The 19507-nt window shown below is 33.3% G+C and overlaps 2 protein-coding genes across 2 annotated transcripts; one reads left to right on the top strand and one right to left on the bottom strand.

Moving 5' to 3' along the window:
• Positions 1 to 3321: 3321 nt before the first annotated feature.
• Positions 3322 to 9274, bottom strand: LOC106118343 (protein EMSY). The gene is made up of 6 exons (XM_013312991.1): positions 9091 to 9274; positions 8780 to 8954; positions 7235 to 7535; positions 6566 to 6734; positions 4498 to 6414; positions 3322 to 4425 (listed from the first exon to the last, which is right to left on the bottom strand). The coding sequence occupies exons 1-6, from the start codon at positions 9149 to 9151 to the stop codon at positions 3962 to 3964; spliced, it is 3087 nt and encodes a 1028-aa protein (XP_013168445.1). The 5' UTR covers positions 9152 to 9274; the 3' UTR covers positions 3322 to 3961.
• Positions 9275 to 10221: 947 nt separating this feature from the next.
• On the top strand, positions 10222 to 16017 carry LOC106118102 (uncharacterized). Its single transcript, XM_013312658.1, has 13 exons — positions 10222 to 10466; positions 10540 to 10692; positions 10868 to 10953; positions 11060 to 11167; positions 11421 to 11567; positions 11685 to 11747; positions 11819 to 11931; positions 12329 to 12489; positions 12921 to 13078; positions 13425 to 13571; positions 13995 to 14127; positions 14360 to 14555; positions 15035 to 16017. The coding sequence occupies exons 1-13, from the start codon at positions 10298 to 10300 to the stop codon at positions 15426 to 15428; spliced, it is 2028 nt and encodes a 675-aa protein (XP_013168112.1). The 5' UTR covers positions 10222 to 10297; the 3' UTR covers positions 15429 to 16017.
• Positions 16018 to 19507: the final 3490 nt, after the last annotated feature.

The raw sequence follows: 19507 nt of genomic DNA, 5'->3' as shown, positions 1-19507 counted from the left end.
CAAACAAAATAAATGACTTATTTAATAAACGATGCAGGTCGAATAAATGTTGTTTTTTTAAAAAAATAATTCTATTTTTACAAATACCCTACCATTATAGCGTGAACACATCGCGTCCACCGACAACCTTGAACAAATTCACCTGCATCTGACTCCTAAAATTATAACATTTAACTAAACTGAATCTTAATATTATATGTAACACATCCAAAAAAATGTGAATTATACATTGCCAGTTTATACAACACGTATATAAATGACAATAATTGCCATCGATAAAAAATGTATACTAAAAATATTTACAAATTCGTCATAGATAAAATCTATACATGGCACAATTTCTTCATCAATGTTATAAAATCATTCGATAAGAAATAAAAGAAATATGTACCATCATTGTAGGACACGCCATTGCACTGTTTATTTCCTTTTCAAGGTGACAAACATTGTTAGATTAGCCGTGAGTTTCCGAGACTAAAATCTCCGTTTAAAACATATTATCTCGGCTTTGTCAAAGATAGTGACGACGATATGTTTTAAACGCAGATTTTGGTCTCGGAAACTCACTTAACAATTCTGACAAGTTTCATTACTTTTCCAAACTCCATAGTTCGACCAATTGTGAATAAACATTACATAAAAAAATTACAATACAAAATTAACTTTTTAAAAATATTTTACATGCATTGAAAATATTCAGACATTATGGACATGGATAAATACAATTTGGATTAAGACTTCAACCCCGCCTGCGGAATATCGAACATCACATTATTAGGGCGGTTTTCCGAGCAAGTTATTTTCCACAAAAATTTTAGTTTAGACAAAGCCGAGATTCCATGCATAAAAAGACAATTTTTTTCAGACTATTAATAAATATAAAAAAGATACAAAATACTGTTATTACGGATCATGTTAAATATATAGTTGAACAAATTATTTGAATTAAAAATTCTCGTTGTGATGCGATTTATTTGCTTAAATCTAGTTCTTTGTATTGACTTAACAATCCGAAGATTCACAAACATTTAGCAATAAACATATTAACAATAACAACATATCTCCCTGCGATGGAACTTCAATTTATCTTTGATTTACATCACCTCTATAACAATAATTTTTAATCAAAATAGAATTAAATGAGAGAAAATCTTGATATGTGATATTCATTACATATAGTCAAGTAATTGAAGGAATAATTTATTTTTAATTGGATATAAAGTGTGTGTCTATTGATGAATCCATAGACTGTAATACCGTTGGTTTCTGAGGCCAAAATCATTCTCCCTATAAATGTATCTTTAACAACAGAGTAATAAAAGTATGTTTTAAATTTTTTGGACTCAGAAACACGCGGTTTGTTGGTTTAATTATTTTTTTTAATTTACTAGTTACTTGTTTAACCATGAGTTTCTGATACCATAACGTCAGTTTAAGATGTATCGTTATCCTTGTCATTAACTTCGACAAAACAGAGATAACAATATTTTTTAAACGGAGATTTTGGTTACTGAAACTTACTGTTAGACATAATTTTATGAGTGTCAGTGCCGTTTGACTCAACTCGTACTCGAATTATTACTGTTTTAATTAAATAATGGACGGTACTAATTTACCATTACAGTAATGAATAAATTAGTCATGTCATTTGTATTTAAAAAAAAAACAAATATATATTATGTTATATACTCATGCAAAGTTAATCTGTTGCTTAAAGCTTGACCAGGAATATGAACATGGAACTAATTTAGTTGCGTATGTTACAAAGTTGTAACACACGATTGAACTCCATGCCAGATTTTTTTATATTCTTGGTTAAGCAATACATATAAAGATTTATTTTTATTATTATGTCAGAACAAAACTTTAGTTATTCAAAAGAAATTAATTATTTAGTAAAGACGTTATAGTTACATTATATATTTCAAAAAATTTTACTTTTAAGATAAATTTAAAAATAAATATATTGCCAGATATCACAGCACAAATTTTGTCATCAAAAGAATGAACTTTTTGTTATGTACTTATTAGCAGCAATTTTTAATAGTTTTCGTAATGAATATTTGGACAAAAGCGACAAATTACAAATTAAATACTCCGGAACAAACTGTTACGGTTTAAAATTTTAGTATTAATATAATTGTTTGTTGTTTACAAGAATAATCTAATGACTCTTTTTGTTAATTCAATATTAAATATGTTTTATTATTTTCAAAATTATGAAAATAATCAAGTAATTATAAATCTAATAGAGAATGATTAAACGTTAATTATTAGAAAATTCTTTAAATTATTGGAAACATGTTTCTTGAATAACTTGAAAATATTCTCATTTAGACAGGGACTATGTTTCATATTTTTGCAGTTCCGTTTGTAAATCAAGGAGGTTAATACGTCAAATGTTTTTAAAATTCAAGCATACTATGAAATATTTCTCTAGTAAATAACAATATATTTATATATACGGTTCTTTTGCTAAATATATGAAAACTATATAACATAATTTAACTATTATATTTTAAGCAAAAATACAAATCCTAATCTACTAACAAAGTAATTCATTAACACAAATGTAATGATACAAATATTTTGTAATTTTGTGCGATCCAAAATCTATGATGTAACCAATCTATAGTATATCAACTCAAGACCTAAATTTTGTAAAGTGAATTGTACACATCATCTAGTAAATTCCAGAATATTTGTCCAAACCATTTCCAAAAAAAAAATATAAAGTCTAATTTTACTTCACGTATGACACGATTTTTGCAAAATATATTACCAATGTAATCATCGGCACATCATGAACTATGCTTGATGAATCAACCAATTGCACTTCAACGTTTTAACCGTTCAATCAACTAGTTGAATTGCACATTTATTGACCAGTTTTCGGGTCTTTTTTTTTCAATGTATGATTAACTATGTCATCCACAAACCCATTCATGAGAAAATCAATGTGTTCTTCCATGCTATGTTCTACATTTATGTCAAATTTCAGCGAGCTCCGTTGAGCCATTCTGGAGATATCTTCTAACATACATCCATCCAAACGTTCGCATTTATGATATTAGTAAGATAATGGTCATTTGCTATAATGTGACATTAGTTGATTTACAATGTTTAGGTCTTCAATTGAAATAAACTATAAAATATGTTAGTATGTAGTAAGTAGGTTCTTAATTGTAATGAGTAATTAAACAAAATATATACACAAAACTTATATGTTAACTATTATATTATGGGTATTTAATATTTACAGTTGAAATTTTATTATGATAATATATATTTTATTATGTTCTGTTAAAGTGCTGTAAAATTTATTGTATATATATATGATTCTAAATACTATACTACAATTAGTAATTATGTGAGGTATATAATTTTACACATACATATAAGTACATATATATGTTATATTGCTTATTTTGAATCAATTGTATAAATTGAGTTTTATTTTACTTTTCTATACATATTATTTTTTAAATATCTTTTTGACTATCACAAATCTGAATTTAAAAGCATGTAAAAAATTATCAAAATAGCCAATAGTTGGTCGCGACTTAAGAAATTTAGTACATTAAGCCACAATATTACCATACAAATGTAACTGGCCATCCCATTAGGAATACAGAATCTTTAGACAAAGGTGACCTCGTTAACTTAGTGAATGTTGCACAATTAAAGAAATTTTAATTGATGCGTGAATTATTTTTCCACATTAATTAAATATGTACAATTTTGCATTTTGTTAGAAATTTAATGTAAGACTTATCTTGATTACACTTTTCACAATCGATCGCTTCCTTAACTAACGCAGACGTAGTTTTCTCTTAGCCTCTTGCTGGATGTCTGTCAACCCTCGCCATCACACCGCTTTCAAACACAGGATTTAACGTCCTCACAATGTCACGTCACTTCAAAACACCGCACTTTATATAATTAAAAACTAAATTATTGCTCATGGTTTGTTTGAAGGCAAACTTTCACTTACGGTCTGTGAGTCTGTGGAGTTGGCGGAGTCTTCAGCGAGCAGCCGGCTGAGCTGGTCGTCCAGCACGTCGCCGCGCCGCTCGCGCTTGCCCTCCGCCGATGAGAACACATCGTCGCCCACCAGCATGCCCTCGTCCAGATAAGAAAACGAGTCCAGATTGATATCCGAGCTGGTGATCGCCGTGCTGTAGATGTCTATCCTCTTCTGCTGCGACTCCGCCACCTTCTCGCTGAGCTTCTCCTTCGCTTTAGTCAGCGCATCTGATTCCGACTTGTCGAGTTTTATGTCGCACTCCTTCGCCTTGACTGGCTTGGAGCGCAGCGCGAACGAGGAGTCATTGCTCGACGACCCTTCTTCCTGCAACTGACTCAAGAGCGTCCGCGTGGCGAGCGACAGCGTCCCAGACCCGATGTACAGTTCGTGACCCTCCCCTAAAAATGTTCATGATTATTAGCATCACCGGTAAGGCGATATCGACACCGTATACTATGAGGAAGACTTACCGCTGGGTGTCAGACGGCGAGAGGTGTCCGGCCCGCCGCGCTTGTTCTTGCTCTTGCGCGGCTCCACCATGTACTCGGTGTCGCTGTCGCTGGACATCCCGAGGTCCACGTGCATCGAGTTTAGCTTGTCGTCCTCGTCCTTGTCCTTGGACGCGGTCTCCAGTTCCATTTCCCAGTCCGCGACCCTCGTCGACTCCTCAACTCTTTCTGTGCTCTTCTCGAAATCTTTAATTTCATCTTTGTGCATTGTCGGTGAATCCGTTTGGTCCAGCGGGACGATGTCTCCTATACTTTCAGCTGACGAGTCCAAGCTGTTTGGATTGCATTCCTCGGTTATTTGACTCTCGAAAAGTACCGGCGTGTCCTGTGTGATCTGTGGGGTTACTTTCTTAAAGTGATCGGATGCGCGCGGTGTGCTGGAGCGGCTGTCGAGAATCTCCGACATGGTGGTGGGTCTACCAGACTGTTCGTTGTTTAATTCTAGTACGATAACGTTTCCTGGACATTTTTCGACATCGACTTGATCCGGTTTCGTAGCTTGTAGGAGTTGATTGACATTTTTGCCCATGATTATTTTTGATACATCGTTTCCGTTTTTAGTGAAAGTTATAGCTTTGCCTATGGCGCTACCCTTCTGCACCACAATGACGTTACCTTTTGTTGTGACAGTGGGCCGCACAATGGGGTTGCTTATTTTCGGTGTGGAGACTGGCGCGAGACCTTTAACTGGGACTATATCGGCGAGGTTGGCAGTCTTAATTGGCTCGACGCCTAATATTTTTGCATTAGAAGGAATCGTATTGACGATGTTGACACCGGATTTTGATACAACCGTCATAGTAGTCGATTTATTAATTTGACTGTTAGACTGCGAACTGACGGCTACGAATTTCATAGCTGTGGGTATACCTTTGAAATGTAACAATGGAACTTCCCCGATTTGATTAGATCTACTCTTTGCAGGCAACACGACCATTTTGTGACCCGATTTTGGATTTAATACAAAGGTTTTGGCAGATACTTTTAAGTCCGTGGCGGGGATACCTTTAGGAGTGAAGGTTTCGGTAGGTTTGGATATATTATTAGCATTAACTGCGACCATTGGGGTTTCTTTATTTGGCGTGCTCTGGACAGAGGAGGTTAAAATAATTTTCGAATTTGTTATAATTTTGTTTTCTAAGGTTGGTTTAGATACGACTATCATTTTGTCAGCGGGGACCGTTGTGTTCGGTGTTCTGGGTTTAGCAGTGGACCCTATAACTTTGGTGGTGACGAGTTTACCTGTGTTCAAGGCCTTTTGCGTCGAACTAGGAGCGACTACGACTTGCCGATTTGAAAGGACCTTAATACCTTCGGAGGGGTTTTGTAATATTTTAAATTCAGACATTTGTACTTTATCTGTGGTTGTATCGCCACGTTTTTTGATGATGAGATGGCAAGGCTTCCCGCTGGTGGTTTTAGATACTGGCGTGCTTTGCGCCTGTAGGGTGGCGGGGTCGTCAGGGTGGGCGTTGTCGGAGACGCCCAGTTCGTGAGGAAGGGTCGCTGGCTGCGTGAGAAGTTGCATTGTTGGGGAATCTGTGACCATTCCGGGTGATGACAACAATTTTGGTTTGATTTCATCAACATATTCCGATTTGTTTTTATTAGTTAACACTGTTTGAGCATAACTTGCTTGAAATGAGTTGGGGGTTACATTGTATTCTGTCTGCAATGCATTAGAATTGTACTGTTTGTTGGGTGAGAGGGGCAGTTCTTGTGATTTCCGTTGATTTGTCTTGGCTTGTGTGCTCTTTGCATTTTGTTTGTGTGTCCTGTGCTTGTGGGTTGTTCTTGATGTGTTTTGTTGATTTGATTTACTTGTTGATACTTTGCTTACTTGATTATATGAGTGTTTCGATTGGCTTGAAGATTTACCTGAAAATATTTTACAATAAAGAAAATTGTTATTTATTAATTGTATTAATACGTAAAAGATTCTAAAAAATGTATTTTTAATAATGGTTTTTAAAAAAAAATATATGAAAAAGTTATTGGTAATTAGGGTCTAAGTTTAATTTATACTAACTTGAAGCTGGCTGTGAGTATTTTGAGTATATTTGAGATAAATTAACATGTTTCTGGTTTGCATTGACTTGTATATTTCTCATGTTTTTAACAGGCGTCGTCCCTTCCTCTGGTATTGCACCACCTTCGGGAACTTTCCTTTTCCTACAGATCAATTCTGTTTCCCACATCTGTAAAAAGATACACATAATTTTTCAATAATAGTTGTATTTTAATTTATCACAGGTATTCCTGTTTTGTAATACTGAAGTATTATATTAATATTGCGAGTCAGAAAGTCTGTGGTCTCTGCTTACCCCTATGGGTAACGGGCGTGAGTTGTTGTTATATTAGCATTTAATAAGCAACTGTTAAACATTCAAAATTTGTGTCAAATTCATTAGATTGAAATATTCATCAAACAAGCGCCAAACAAAGCCATTTAGTATCATATAATTTGACAAACACAAAAAAAATTAACAATATCGGGGTACTTTGTTCAAAGAATTACGTTTAAACTAGTTGTTGATAAAAAATTAATTAGTAACCAATGTGTTCTTTCAGACTATGTTTTACATATACAAATTTCAGCAAGACCCATGGACTCATTCTGGAGATACCATCAATCAAACATCCATCGATTTAAACATTCACATTTGTAATATTAGTAAAATAGTAAGATTAAAATTACTTTCAAAGTTTCATCTTCCATGGCAATAGGTGGATTAAATAGCTCGTCCATATCTTTGTTTGTTGGTGCTCCTTCGGCTGTTTGACTTTCAGGGTCCGGATGTTGCTCTTCGCTGGATTTTGGTGCTACCAGTTTTTCTGCTTCGAGTTTCTTCTGTAACTCCCTGTTCTCAGCCGCAGCTGCTTCCGCGGCTTTATCCGCAATCTCTGTGTACGCAGTTTGTGGGATACTCCGTGGCAGGAGTGGTACTCGTCTTCTGCCTTCGCAAATCCATCCTATACCTGTATTGGGTCCAGCTAATCTGGAAATTATATTTATTTAATCTATATTGATTGTTCATGGATGTCTTATCATTTTTTTAATATTTGAAAATGGATAAGGAAAGGGACTGACATTGTGATGATTACTCAATTAAATAAATCAACCACTTCAATAAAAAAAACGGTTACAAAAAATAAAAAATAAAATCATTTACAGAATCTCTATATAAGGCGTAACTTTATTCATCAAAGGTGTTGAAATGTTAAATTGTTATTTATGAAAGAAAAAAAAAATTAAATTTTCAGTTAATTAGTTTTTTCCGCATTATATGTTAAATATTTATTATATATTTATTACTTGTCAATTTACATATCCTTACTTTAAATTGATATTACTCTATTTTTATTAAATTTGTAGATATGCACTTTCCTTTTTAAAAGTATTTCTAAATTGATTATTAAATTCAATGTTTCATTGTAATATTTTATTTTTTAGGAAAGAAATAGTATTTGTTATTTATTTGTCTGATACTAAAGTTACACAACCTCTAAAGGTTGTTTCAAATTTCAGACCAATTTCTATATAAGTTAGTTACCGGATTATAAAAGGAATTATTTCAATATGGAATTATTTGATAACGGATCTATTCATATATTTTATATTTACATTGTATGCATTTATGTTTTACTACATAGTTATATCTTCATTATAAACAATTATTAATTATCAATTTAATGATTGATTTAAAACTATAATATTACATTAAAAATGTACCTTCATAATTTAAATTCACTTCCAAGTAAATTAATTTTGAATAAAATATTTATATAAGTAAATCGAAATTATTAACACTATTTATTTTTACTTAGGAAGATAGTTTATGAAAGAAAAAAAACGAAAATGAATACATAAAATGCAATAAATCACTTTCTTATAGGTTATCTGTCAAAATAAAAAAATAATTCTTTTGATATAATCAATCATTAACTTACTATAACACATTTATTTCAAAGAAATAAAAAAACTAATATTGATTCCAAAGTTCCATGAGTTACCATATTATCAAGTTATCAAATGCATCAGAGTAAAAAGAAAAAATATTTGAATGTCACAATTGTTTCAAATCTTATTAGAAATATCAATAAAAATGAAGAAAAGGTATAATAAAAATTGTAAGACAACATCACCATTTGAACTGTGGATATCTGCCATCTTTGACTTTGTGGAACACTGATTTAAAAATAAATCAAGAGGCCCAAACAAATGTGGGAAATATTAACTTACTGGTCAGCAATCGTCGCTAATAACTCGTCATTAGACACGCGACGCGCCTCGGCACTGTGACGATCGTTGCCTATATGTAAAACCGCACGGAGCTCCTCAAGCAACTTTTTTCTATTCTCTTCCAATGCCCCTTGTGCTCTTAACACACTCATAATTTTCGAGTAGGCTTCCAATTCTACAAATAAATGTATGACAGATTACTTAGTAATACTTTATAACATATTTCCAAACTTTAAATCAACTTTATTCAGTATTTTCAATATAATAAAATCATAGGAGGGAAAAATAATGCCATAGTACTAAATATATACCAAGTCTCCTAAGCGTCTGGCGACATTCTTCGCGTGTCATATTTAATAACATGGGCCACATATTGAAGCCTTTAAATTATACACTAATTAGAAATTATTTGACTAAATAAATTTGACCATTTTTAATTGAATACTATACTGGCAAATATCCATACTGTGTTTACTTCAAACGACAATTCGTTCATTTTGACATTTCAAGTAGAAGAGAGATGCAAAAAAATAACGGATGGCTTTAATTTTGTCTATGGTTGGTTTGGCTTGCCTGAATAATTTAAATTTTACCATAAAACTTAAAATATAAAATCGTGAAGTGCAGAGTTATCATAATAAGCCATCTGACGGACATGAAATCGGCTGAAAATGCCATCGAGGAGATAAACGTTCTAACTTTTCCACTTGTGACACTCGTGGTCTAAACCAATTTTGGCTAATATCCATTTAGTCCAAGAGTTACAATTAGAATGGATTTTCTAATTAATCTTTCATTTTTAAGTAGTTGGAGGCATTTTAATATCCCAGAGTGGTACCTCATAGGATTTTATGTTCCAATTAAATGTCGGTGTGAAAACCAATGTTATTTGCTTATTTTTAAGAAAAAAATATATTATAGCTACCCCACGTAGCAAGCTGTCGCGGTTAGTCAAGAATTCTTGCGTTTACAAGGTCTGTAGTGTTTTTTCTAAAAATTACCTAAGAATTATTTTGAAAAAATTGTTGAAATAGTTCATGTATTTTAAAGAGCAAAAGGTGTTGAGCATTAATCTTGTATATAAATATAATCAATATAATCAAAAGGTTTAACGCTTAAATTAATTATTCCTACCAAAATAATTTAAAATAACATCCTTCGTACACTTGTTGCTAAGGGAAGAGATCCAAAGAGTATATGTTTATTTTATATAAAATATGAAATTTTTAAAAGAAGATTGATGTCATAGTCATCATATTTTATCCCATTAATTCAAAAACATTAAATCACTTTCGTTTTCCTTGCAATTAAAATGTATCAGGACTAATCCTTTAATACATCTGTGTAATCTATGTCCCAGCTTTACCAAAGTCAATACTTCGACGGTGCGACATATGTCAAATAATAACGTATTTTTATTTCAAAATTTGTTATTCTTATTTGTATTGTGATTGTTTGCTTTATCTTGTGTAGTTGTGTTTTTTATACAATTTAAAAGTTTTCAATTAAAAGCACGAAATGACAGATGTAGAAGATATAATTCATTACATTAAATCATTAAGAAAGGGTTTTGATAAGGACTTATTTCAAAGTAAAATAGATGAACTTGCTTATATTGTTGAAAACGAAGGCTTGGAGTATAATGATTTCCATACTTTATTCAAAGTTTGGTTAAATTTATCAATACGTAAGTATCAAAATGATTTCTTAGTGTCTTTCTTGGTATCCGAGAGGCTTTACAGTTTTAATTTCATTTTCAGCTATAACGAAATGGATAAATCTGGGAGCCTGTTTAGTTCCTAACGAAAAAATCGGCAAACTTACTGTTGACTACGCTCTACGTTGGCTTCTAGCTAAATATGATAATCAATCAAACTTTTCAAACATAAGCTTTTTACTTGACTGGTTAACAGGTTAGAAGAAATTTACAAGTTATTCTAAAAATGTTTGTTGCTTAGTTTTAGCCTACTATCGTTTCTCTGTTAATTTAATTGATTATGATATGTCAACTAAGCAGTAATATGTTGCTTTATAAGCGGAAGATTTTTATGTTTTTGATATGTAACAAACTCTGATTTCTTTTTATAGCTGCTATGGACTGCAATTGTGTTGAATTAGATGCTCTTAATATTGGATATGAAGTCTTTTACTCAACATTGACATATGAAGCATTGGTTTGTATGATATTTACATAGTTATACTTATGTTTAAGGTCTTTTATCTTAATTAGGGTGGACAGTATTCAATTTAACTTGCTAAACATGATTTTTATTTTTTTAGGCACCACATTCAATAAAATTGGTGTACAATCTGACTAAACCAAGTGATGTTACAAGAAGAAGAGTTGTTGAACTTTTAGACTGTGCAAAGAAAAGGGAAGCAAAAAAGGTATGTAAATATCATGTTAACTTTTGGTTAAGTTGTAGTTGTGTTAATTTGATTATTAGTATGTATGAAATTTAGTCTGCATAAAATAAGACATTTGGAAAATTTGTCTATATGTAACAAATAAACCGCTAACATAGGGGAGGCTCGGAGACCATCAGCGGGATGTAGGAGCTGATGATGATGATCAAATAAACAGCATTATTTAAGTAATACTGTTTGAAAATCCTAAATAATGTCTGTTATATATTTTCAGAATTTATACCGTCAGATTCAAGTTCTCTTGGGATTGTTCAAGTCGTACAGACCAGAATGTGTTCCTGAAGATATACCATCCATATCCATACATACATCTTTTAGGAAGATAAATGCGAACCTTCTGAATCGATTCACATTAAGTCAGGTATTGTTTTTTTTTAAGCCTTAGACCTAACAAAACATAAGAAATATAAAACATACTTTCAACTACTTTTTTTTGTGTATTGTACTGAAATTAAAAATCTAGATTTTTTTTTTTCAGAGCAAAAGAAATTTGTTGTTTAATACCAAACAGTATTTGCTGTGGACTAATCCAATTAATTGTGTAAGTAATTTTATAAACATTTAAATTGGTTATTTATATAAATTTATACAACATTAGGTTTGTTTGTTCAGGACTCTGGAAGGAATAAGAAAGACCCACTGATACCAAACATGGAATTTTTAAAGCTTGGTTCAATGCAATACACTGAACAAGTTACACAGAAAACATATCTTGATTTTTCTAGGTAAGTTATCATATCATTAGTCTATTTCCGAAAAAAAAAAATGATTTCTAGATATTTATTTCTTTAAAAATATAAATAAATAAATGAAGCCCAATATCGAGTAGTATAAGAAAATATGATATTATGGTAACATTTTATTTAAGCATAAAAAAAATATATAATTACAATCAAACCTGGATAAATGAGAATCCTAAAGACCGTGATATATTTTTTTTTCACTTATGGAGATTTCACTCTTACTCTAGTTTATATCTCCCATATATTCAGATCCAGCTGTACTTATTTTTTGTACATATTGGAACATTCTTAAGAAAATCTTACCATTTTTCCAAGGCCAAAACAAATACAAATTATATATCCAAATTGAGACAATCAAGTGTTGGTATTTCCTTCCCAGTCCAGTATCTCTATTGAAGCACAGTGTGAGCCGGCCCAGCAGCCGACCGGCGAGACTGCGAGCTCTGCTCTGCAACGACACGGGCACCATATTGTTAGCTCTGGCCAGCGATACTGAACAGGCTTTCTTCTCACATGACCTACATCATCTACTCAATCATTGTAAGTGTTGGTGTAAAATATACAGTCAAACCAGGATAAGCGAGAGACTAAGCCACCGCGATATTTTTCTCACTTATAGAGGTTTCTCTCTAATCCGAGTATAGTATAGTAGAGAGAATACTGGAAACCAAGAGACCGGACATTGATTCTCGCTTATAGAAGTTTCTCGCTTGTCCAGATTCGACTGTATACTGTTCGTTTTCTACCAAATTTTGGTGAAACGAAAACTTCGTTCGCTGTATTACTGCAATAATGACCTTGACACAATGAACTTAAACTCCCTCTTTATCAAATGAACAAATAGAGTGAAATTGATGTTTTTATCAAATCAGTGACCGGTTTGTTCCGTTTCACTATACCTCTCACTGTTGTATAGTTTAGAATTTGTTATTAAAATTGAAATAAAGTTCTATCATAATTTCTATTGTCAGGTTTCTTTGACAAATCACCATACAGTTACGAGGAGAAGCAATATCTGCTGCACAGACTGGCAACATTCCAGCGCACAATACTGCAGGGCATTCCCATTGTGACCAGATTCCTTGCACAGTTTATAGCTTTTTGGAACGAAACAGACTTCTTTGGTGAGGTAATTTATATTGTCACATTTGTTTTTTACTTTTTTTTTTGCACAAATGTCATTCCTATTTTTTCTAGATGACTGGTGGAATCCGATACTTATTTTGGTAAAAAAAAATATTGACCAACTCGTAAAAATGGCAGTATGTAGATAAATGACTACGTTTCTTTTGATATTACTGTATAACTGTCTTATAAACAATATAATATATATATTAGGATTTGGATAAGCGAGAACCCAAAGAGATACTTTTCTCGCTTATAAGGGTTTCTCTCTAACCTGACTTTCTCACTTGTGGATTAATTTTTAATTGGTACTTTTACTTTATGTACATTTTATATATAATCATTTACAGATAATGGATTTAGTGGAATGGCTGAGTACGGATTGTTATGAATACATTGAGTCAATAATGACTTCGCTAATAAAGATATACAGCCGAGCACATTCAATGGACCAGTGTGTTATGCTCAAGAGTTTGTCAGCAATGTATGCTAATTTAGTGAGTTATATTTTTTTAATTTTATTTTTACTATCTTACTAGTATTATAAATGAAAATGTTTGGATGGATGGATGTTTATTAGAAAGTATCTGTAGAGTGATTGCATGGATCTTGCTGAAATATGGCATAGATGTAGAACATATAGGTTCCTTATTAAGTTTATTTTTAATTCCGCGGGGACAGAGTCGCGGGGTACAGTTAGTAATATATAAAAATTTCGTCACTTATTAATAATTTATTGAATAAAATTTTCAATATGCAATAAATTTCCACAATTAATGGTAAAAAATTAAAATTAGTGGTGGTTAGAGATGACAATTGGAAGTCTGTAGTCTCTGCCTACCCTTCTGGGTTTATTAGTTAGTTTGCATAGTGGAAACTTGTGGTTACAATTTCAAATCTTGATTTTTTTATTTTTTTAGGTGCACACCAGTGTGAGAGATCGCAGGTTGTTCATGAGTACAAACTCACCTCGGATAGAATACTCACAGATATTACGTGGAGTTGCCACGTTGTTGACACAGTTGTATAGCAAAGGCTTACAAATAAACCCAGGTAAAAATATCTTCTTATTACCATGGGTTACTGTCCAAACAATTATATAAAAATAAATACATTTTAAACAGAGATTTAGATCTCAGAAACCCACGATTACCACTACTAACCCGCTGTATATCTGTAATATTGGCATCGGATATTATATTGGATTAACCGTGGGTTTCCGAGTTCAAAATCCCCGTTTAAAACATATTGTTATGTAAGATATAAATGTATGTATGTATTTCAGGTAACGGTCTGGTGTTGTGGAGCAGCGCGTGCGCGGCGCGGCGGTGCGCGGAGGCGGCGGTGTGCGCGGGCGAGGGGGCGGGCGCGGCATGCGGCGTGCCCCCCGCGCCCCCCGCGCCCCCCGCGCTGCTGCTGGCGCTGCCGCTGCTGGCGCCCTCTGCTGCCACACTGGAACAACTCGTGCACCTCTTACTTATGTTAGTATACATACATACATCTCCGTCATCCTGGCATTATTTTTTATACACAAGGTGGCAAACGAGCGACCGCCCTGAAATCGCTGAAATAGCGACTATAACTTATAGACACGCGTAGGATATGCGCTGCCTATATTTAAAATAATGAATATTTGTCGTCATCATGAATTATGTAAATTAGTATGAGGTTTTTGGTATTCTTTACGTCCGATTGCTGCACTGCACTAATTTTAATACAATTTTTGTCGATGATGATACGATATCCACTAATATTCGTGCAAGGCTCAGTGTTGTATACAGGGTGATCCCAGTACACTTAAGATAACTGTTATCCTAATTTTTTTTTACTTTTGTATTTTTATTCCATATAAATTACAATTTTTAATTTAAAGTAGTTTAAAGAAAATACTGTAGTCGTCCAATGTATTTTTATTATTGTATTTTTAATATGAAAAATTTAATTTATTTGAATTTTACAGGTACAGGAAAATATTCTCAAAACTAAAGAACAAACAAAACAACGGTATAAAAAATACTCACGAATTCGAACATCGACAATTACTAAAGGCGTACACATCTGATGTAATATCTTGTCTGTATCACGAAAACTTCCTCAGCAACCGAGAAGAAGGCTACGTGTTCAGCAAACTGAACAAACAGACTGTAGCAATGCTGAACAAAATCATTCCGAATGCTGAATCTAAGTTCAGTCTCCGCAATCATTTAGCATTCGCACCATACACTTATATGCAAATTGAAGGATCACAAGCTGAGGCTGCGGATAACTCCATGTGGTTCAAATATGCTATTGATAAACAGTTTCCTAGTTTGTGCAAATTGTTGATTATGACTACACCACAATTGGTTACATAGATTGATTAGACAGCCATTTTAATTTCGCTTCGATATCGTATTTATCTTTTTAATTATGCGTGCAAAATAATACAACACTTGGAAGATGTAAAGTAAAAAGTATGTCGTTATGACGTCATCGTTCATGTCTTATCTGTACGTTTCGTAATTTTTATTGATTTTTAAATAATTCCTTTTATTTCATTATTGTGACGTAACATCTTGTTAGACTAAAATTTGAGTAACCTGTGTCATTATAAGTTAATAAAAGATATAGAAATAAGGGACCATTAATAAATATAGATTTTAAAGACTAAGGAATGCCTAGATAGTACAAAAATATTTCTAAACACTAAAATAATTTACACCACCAATTTACATAATATGTAGTAGAGAAAAGCAATAAGAAAATGTTAGACAAACAATAAATAATGTATTTTTTGAAGAAATTACTAATACAACAACAAAAATATGCATTTATATTTTTTTAAAGGAAGGTTTTCACTGAATGTATAATTATGTACTTAGTAATAAGATTTGGTGAAGGAAAACATCGTGATGCAACCTGCACATATCTGAGAAGAAATTCAAAGATATGTGTGAAGTCAACCAACCCGCACTTGGCCAGTGTGGTTGACTATGGCCTAATCACCCTTAACTTAGGGTAGGCTTCGAGCCCCTCGGTGGGGACGTATAGTGAGCTGATGATGATGAATAAGATTTGCAACTAATTGCCAGTTGTATAACAAATTGCAAATGTAACTGTTGTATTCTACTGTTGCGATGTTGTATAAAAACATATCTCTATTTTGTCTAAAAATAAAGGGACATCTTTATATGATACAAGTGTAAAGACGTACGGTTACATATATAGCATGGAGCTGAGTAAAATCATGAATAGATTTATATTTTTTAGTATAAATTATTATTTAAATACTCTGTCTGATGATGTTGGTTACACATGATGTGGTCAAATATTTGACATCTTGTAATGTAATTAAAATATTCCTTTGTATAATTGTTTTATTATCTTTTCCATCTATACAATATTATAAAGTAGACGGGATTTGATTGTCTGTTTGTATTGAATAGGCTCCGAAAGTGTTGAACCGATTTGAAAAATACTTTCATCGTTGGAAAGCTACACTATCCCCGGGTGATATGATATATGATGATATTTATTAATATATTTTTTAATTGCGCGGACGAAGACGCGTGCAACTGCTAGTTATATTAATAAAGTGAAAACTAGTGTGGGGGGCGTTAGAAAGTTCATTTATTATAACATGCTGTATACAAAAACATTTGTATTCTTTCCAGCAGTGTTATAGGTCATATAATTAGGCCGTTATTATTTTGGATTCAAATAACTCTTATTTCAGTATTATTTATGTTAGTGTTCAACAAAACATTTCTAATACATTATAATCGGCTCGAAAGGCAACCTAAGTGCAATCGGTCTAACACGGCGACGTGTTAAGCCGCTTATTCAGAATAACAGATACCTAATACCTACGCTTCTGTCGTGCTAAGCCTAAGAGTGCTAAAGGTGGGTTTACACTGACATATATTATTTAAGTTTATTTGATATTTTTAAAACAAATCTACTGCTTACCATAAATCTTACAAAATTATAAATGCGAAAGTTTGAATGGATTGATGTACTTTGGTTACTACCTAACTCCAGGACGGTTGATCTAGATAACATTTAGAATAGAGCTAGATTGCAGCCTGAAATAGCCTTTAGGCTTGACTTAGAAGTCAGTGTTTATTATTCCACGCGGATAAAGTCGCGTGCGATTGTTAGTACTTTAAAATGTTCAAATATAAAATTAAAAAAAGAAGATCAATTCGTTAATTCATTTGTAAGTCCTCAAATAAGGAAACATCGAATGAAAACAATCGAGAGACACTCAGGACCCCAATAATTACAAGTTAAAAAGTGCGGGGTCCGCCCCCACTAGTCACGGAGTGAACACATCGCCCACATACATACAAATTAAATACAATATTATGACGTATATGGCGTAGGATGCTATGCCCAGGTCTTATAGGGTGACTAAGATTTAGGTTACAATAATTTTTAAACCAAGTCGTACCGAGAGATGCATTTTACATTCTCTCCAAGTGAAGTTTAGTTAAACGGTTTATCAAATACGAAACGTTGAATTTATTATTACTCTAGTCTTCTAATCATGGAGTAACCATCATATTGCCCTTTTGTTAGATGCTGTAAGCACATTATAAAGTTCTTACAAACATCTTGTTAGAATAATTGCCATAACTATTATATGGCGATGGTCTTGTCATATTCCTTTAAAAAAATTACTATCTTTCCCGATGCTCATTTCTTTTCGCTGTCCACTCTCAGGCATAAATTATGGACACCACGGAGAGAGAGCGCTATACCGTTCAGGGAGAGGGTGGTCACCCCACTCCCCCACGCCTCAATGGCAACCGTATCCCGGACTTTTGTCCCCTCGTGCCCCTTTTTGTGAGGGACATCTTCAAGGATATTATGTTAATCGGACTCCGTGATACTTTTTACGAATTTCGTCGGCGTCGTTTGGGAAAAAATTATCTCTGCCCGTTTTCTTTGTGGCTGTCCTTTATTTCGGTTCTATTGTTTCGTGTTTTTTTTATCTTTATGAATTTTAAGTTGTACTTTCATTGTGATAAGAGATAACCGTGGGTGAATACCTGCAAGGTAAAAACCTCAATATTGTGTTTAAAAAAAACCAGCGGGTTTTAATTTGTTTTGCATAAATGTAATATCAATAATAACATTGTAACAAATATTTTATACACTGCATTATCCCGATTTTGGAAATATTTTAAAATTACACTGACATTGGAGTCGATGTTCACAATACGAATACTTTCTCCCTTTTCGTGCTTTACCCGTCGTACGTCAAAACATGTTTGTGCTCGTAACTTTCATCGAAAGTCTTGAGTATCGCCTAATTATTGTCGATATGTTTGCAATGTGATAGGTATCAGGTATTGCACATATAAAGATTATTAGTGCTACGCTCACAAATCTTAGAAGTAATTCAGTCTTCACAGAGTCGGTGGTCCAGCGTACCACTCCAACCATCTCTTCTCAGTCACAGCCCTACGTCTAACTGCCAGCTAAATTTAAAATGGATAAGTTTTTAAATGTATCACAGTTGATTTTTATGGTAAGGGAGACATATAAATAAAATTTTTAATATACATTTATTAGTGATCGGGCATGAGTTGTTGCAGCGAACAAAGGATTGTTTTGCGAGTAAAAATATGCGCAACTGGTAACAATTCACAGGGGGAGGTTTTGAAAGGCGGGGGTCGTGTAGTGGAGAGTCGCGGCAACCCTTACGACCCCATGCTCCTTTTATCTCCAGTCAAAAATCGCTTCGAGAGTTATGTTTTCGATGTGCTGTAACTACTGCTCCATTTTTTATTTGCCATTTAGGCTTTAGGTTATAAGCTCTTTTACATTTTTAATAAGAGTTTGCTTTTTTAAGCCGAACGTTTTCTTTTAAGGTTTTATTTATTATGTTGTTTTAAAGATGTTGAGTAAGCCCATGGTCTAATGACATTAAACATCTAAAAATGATGATAAAAATACGTTAATCGACCTTATAATTAATTGTTATTTAACTTGAGCTATTTCTTTAAGAGGTAACCATGTACTATTACTGAAAAAAAGGACTGGCATTTACCTAATTTTTAGCTTATATAATTTACATAATCAGACCTCATTATGAAAATTACACACAACGTAAGAAGCAATTTGGTGTGCGGGCGTTTGCAAATAGCTATTTAAACAGGATCCTACGTGTTACTGTATGTCAAAGCCCTCTTAAACCGTCGGGATACGCAAACACGGGCGTTGAATCGTGTTAGGTTGGCTCAGAGCTCTCCCTGTACCCGGCTGCTGTATCAATCGATAAAATTCGGGTCCGCGCCCCCGGGCGTCGTTATAGCAACGCTCTCCTCCCTCTGCCCCATCCCGCGATGTTGACTTAGACGGATCGGGTAAGAGGCTTATTAATGGTTTTATGTTACTTTGCTGTACCCTATAAAAAGATTTCGCCATTAAAAGTGTTTGTATACTC

Source organism: Papilio xuthus, unplaced genomic scaffold (genome assembly GCF_000836235.2).
Source record: "Papilio xuthus unplaced genomic scaffold, Pxut_1.1 DF827597.1, whole genome shotgun sequence".
Classification (NCBI taxonomy): domain Eukaryota; kingdom Metazoa; phylum Arthropoda; class Insecta; order Lepidoptera; family Papilionidae; genus Papilio; species Papilio xuthus.
The sequence above is the reverse complement of the archived record's forward strand: the minus strand, read 5'-3'. Positions and strand labels throughout refer to the sequence as shown.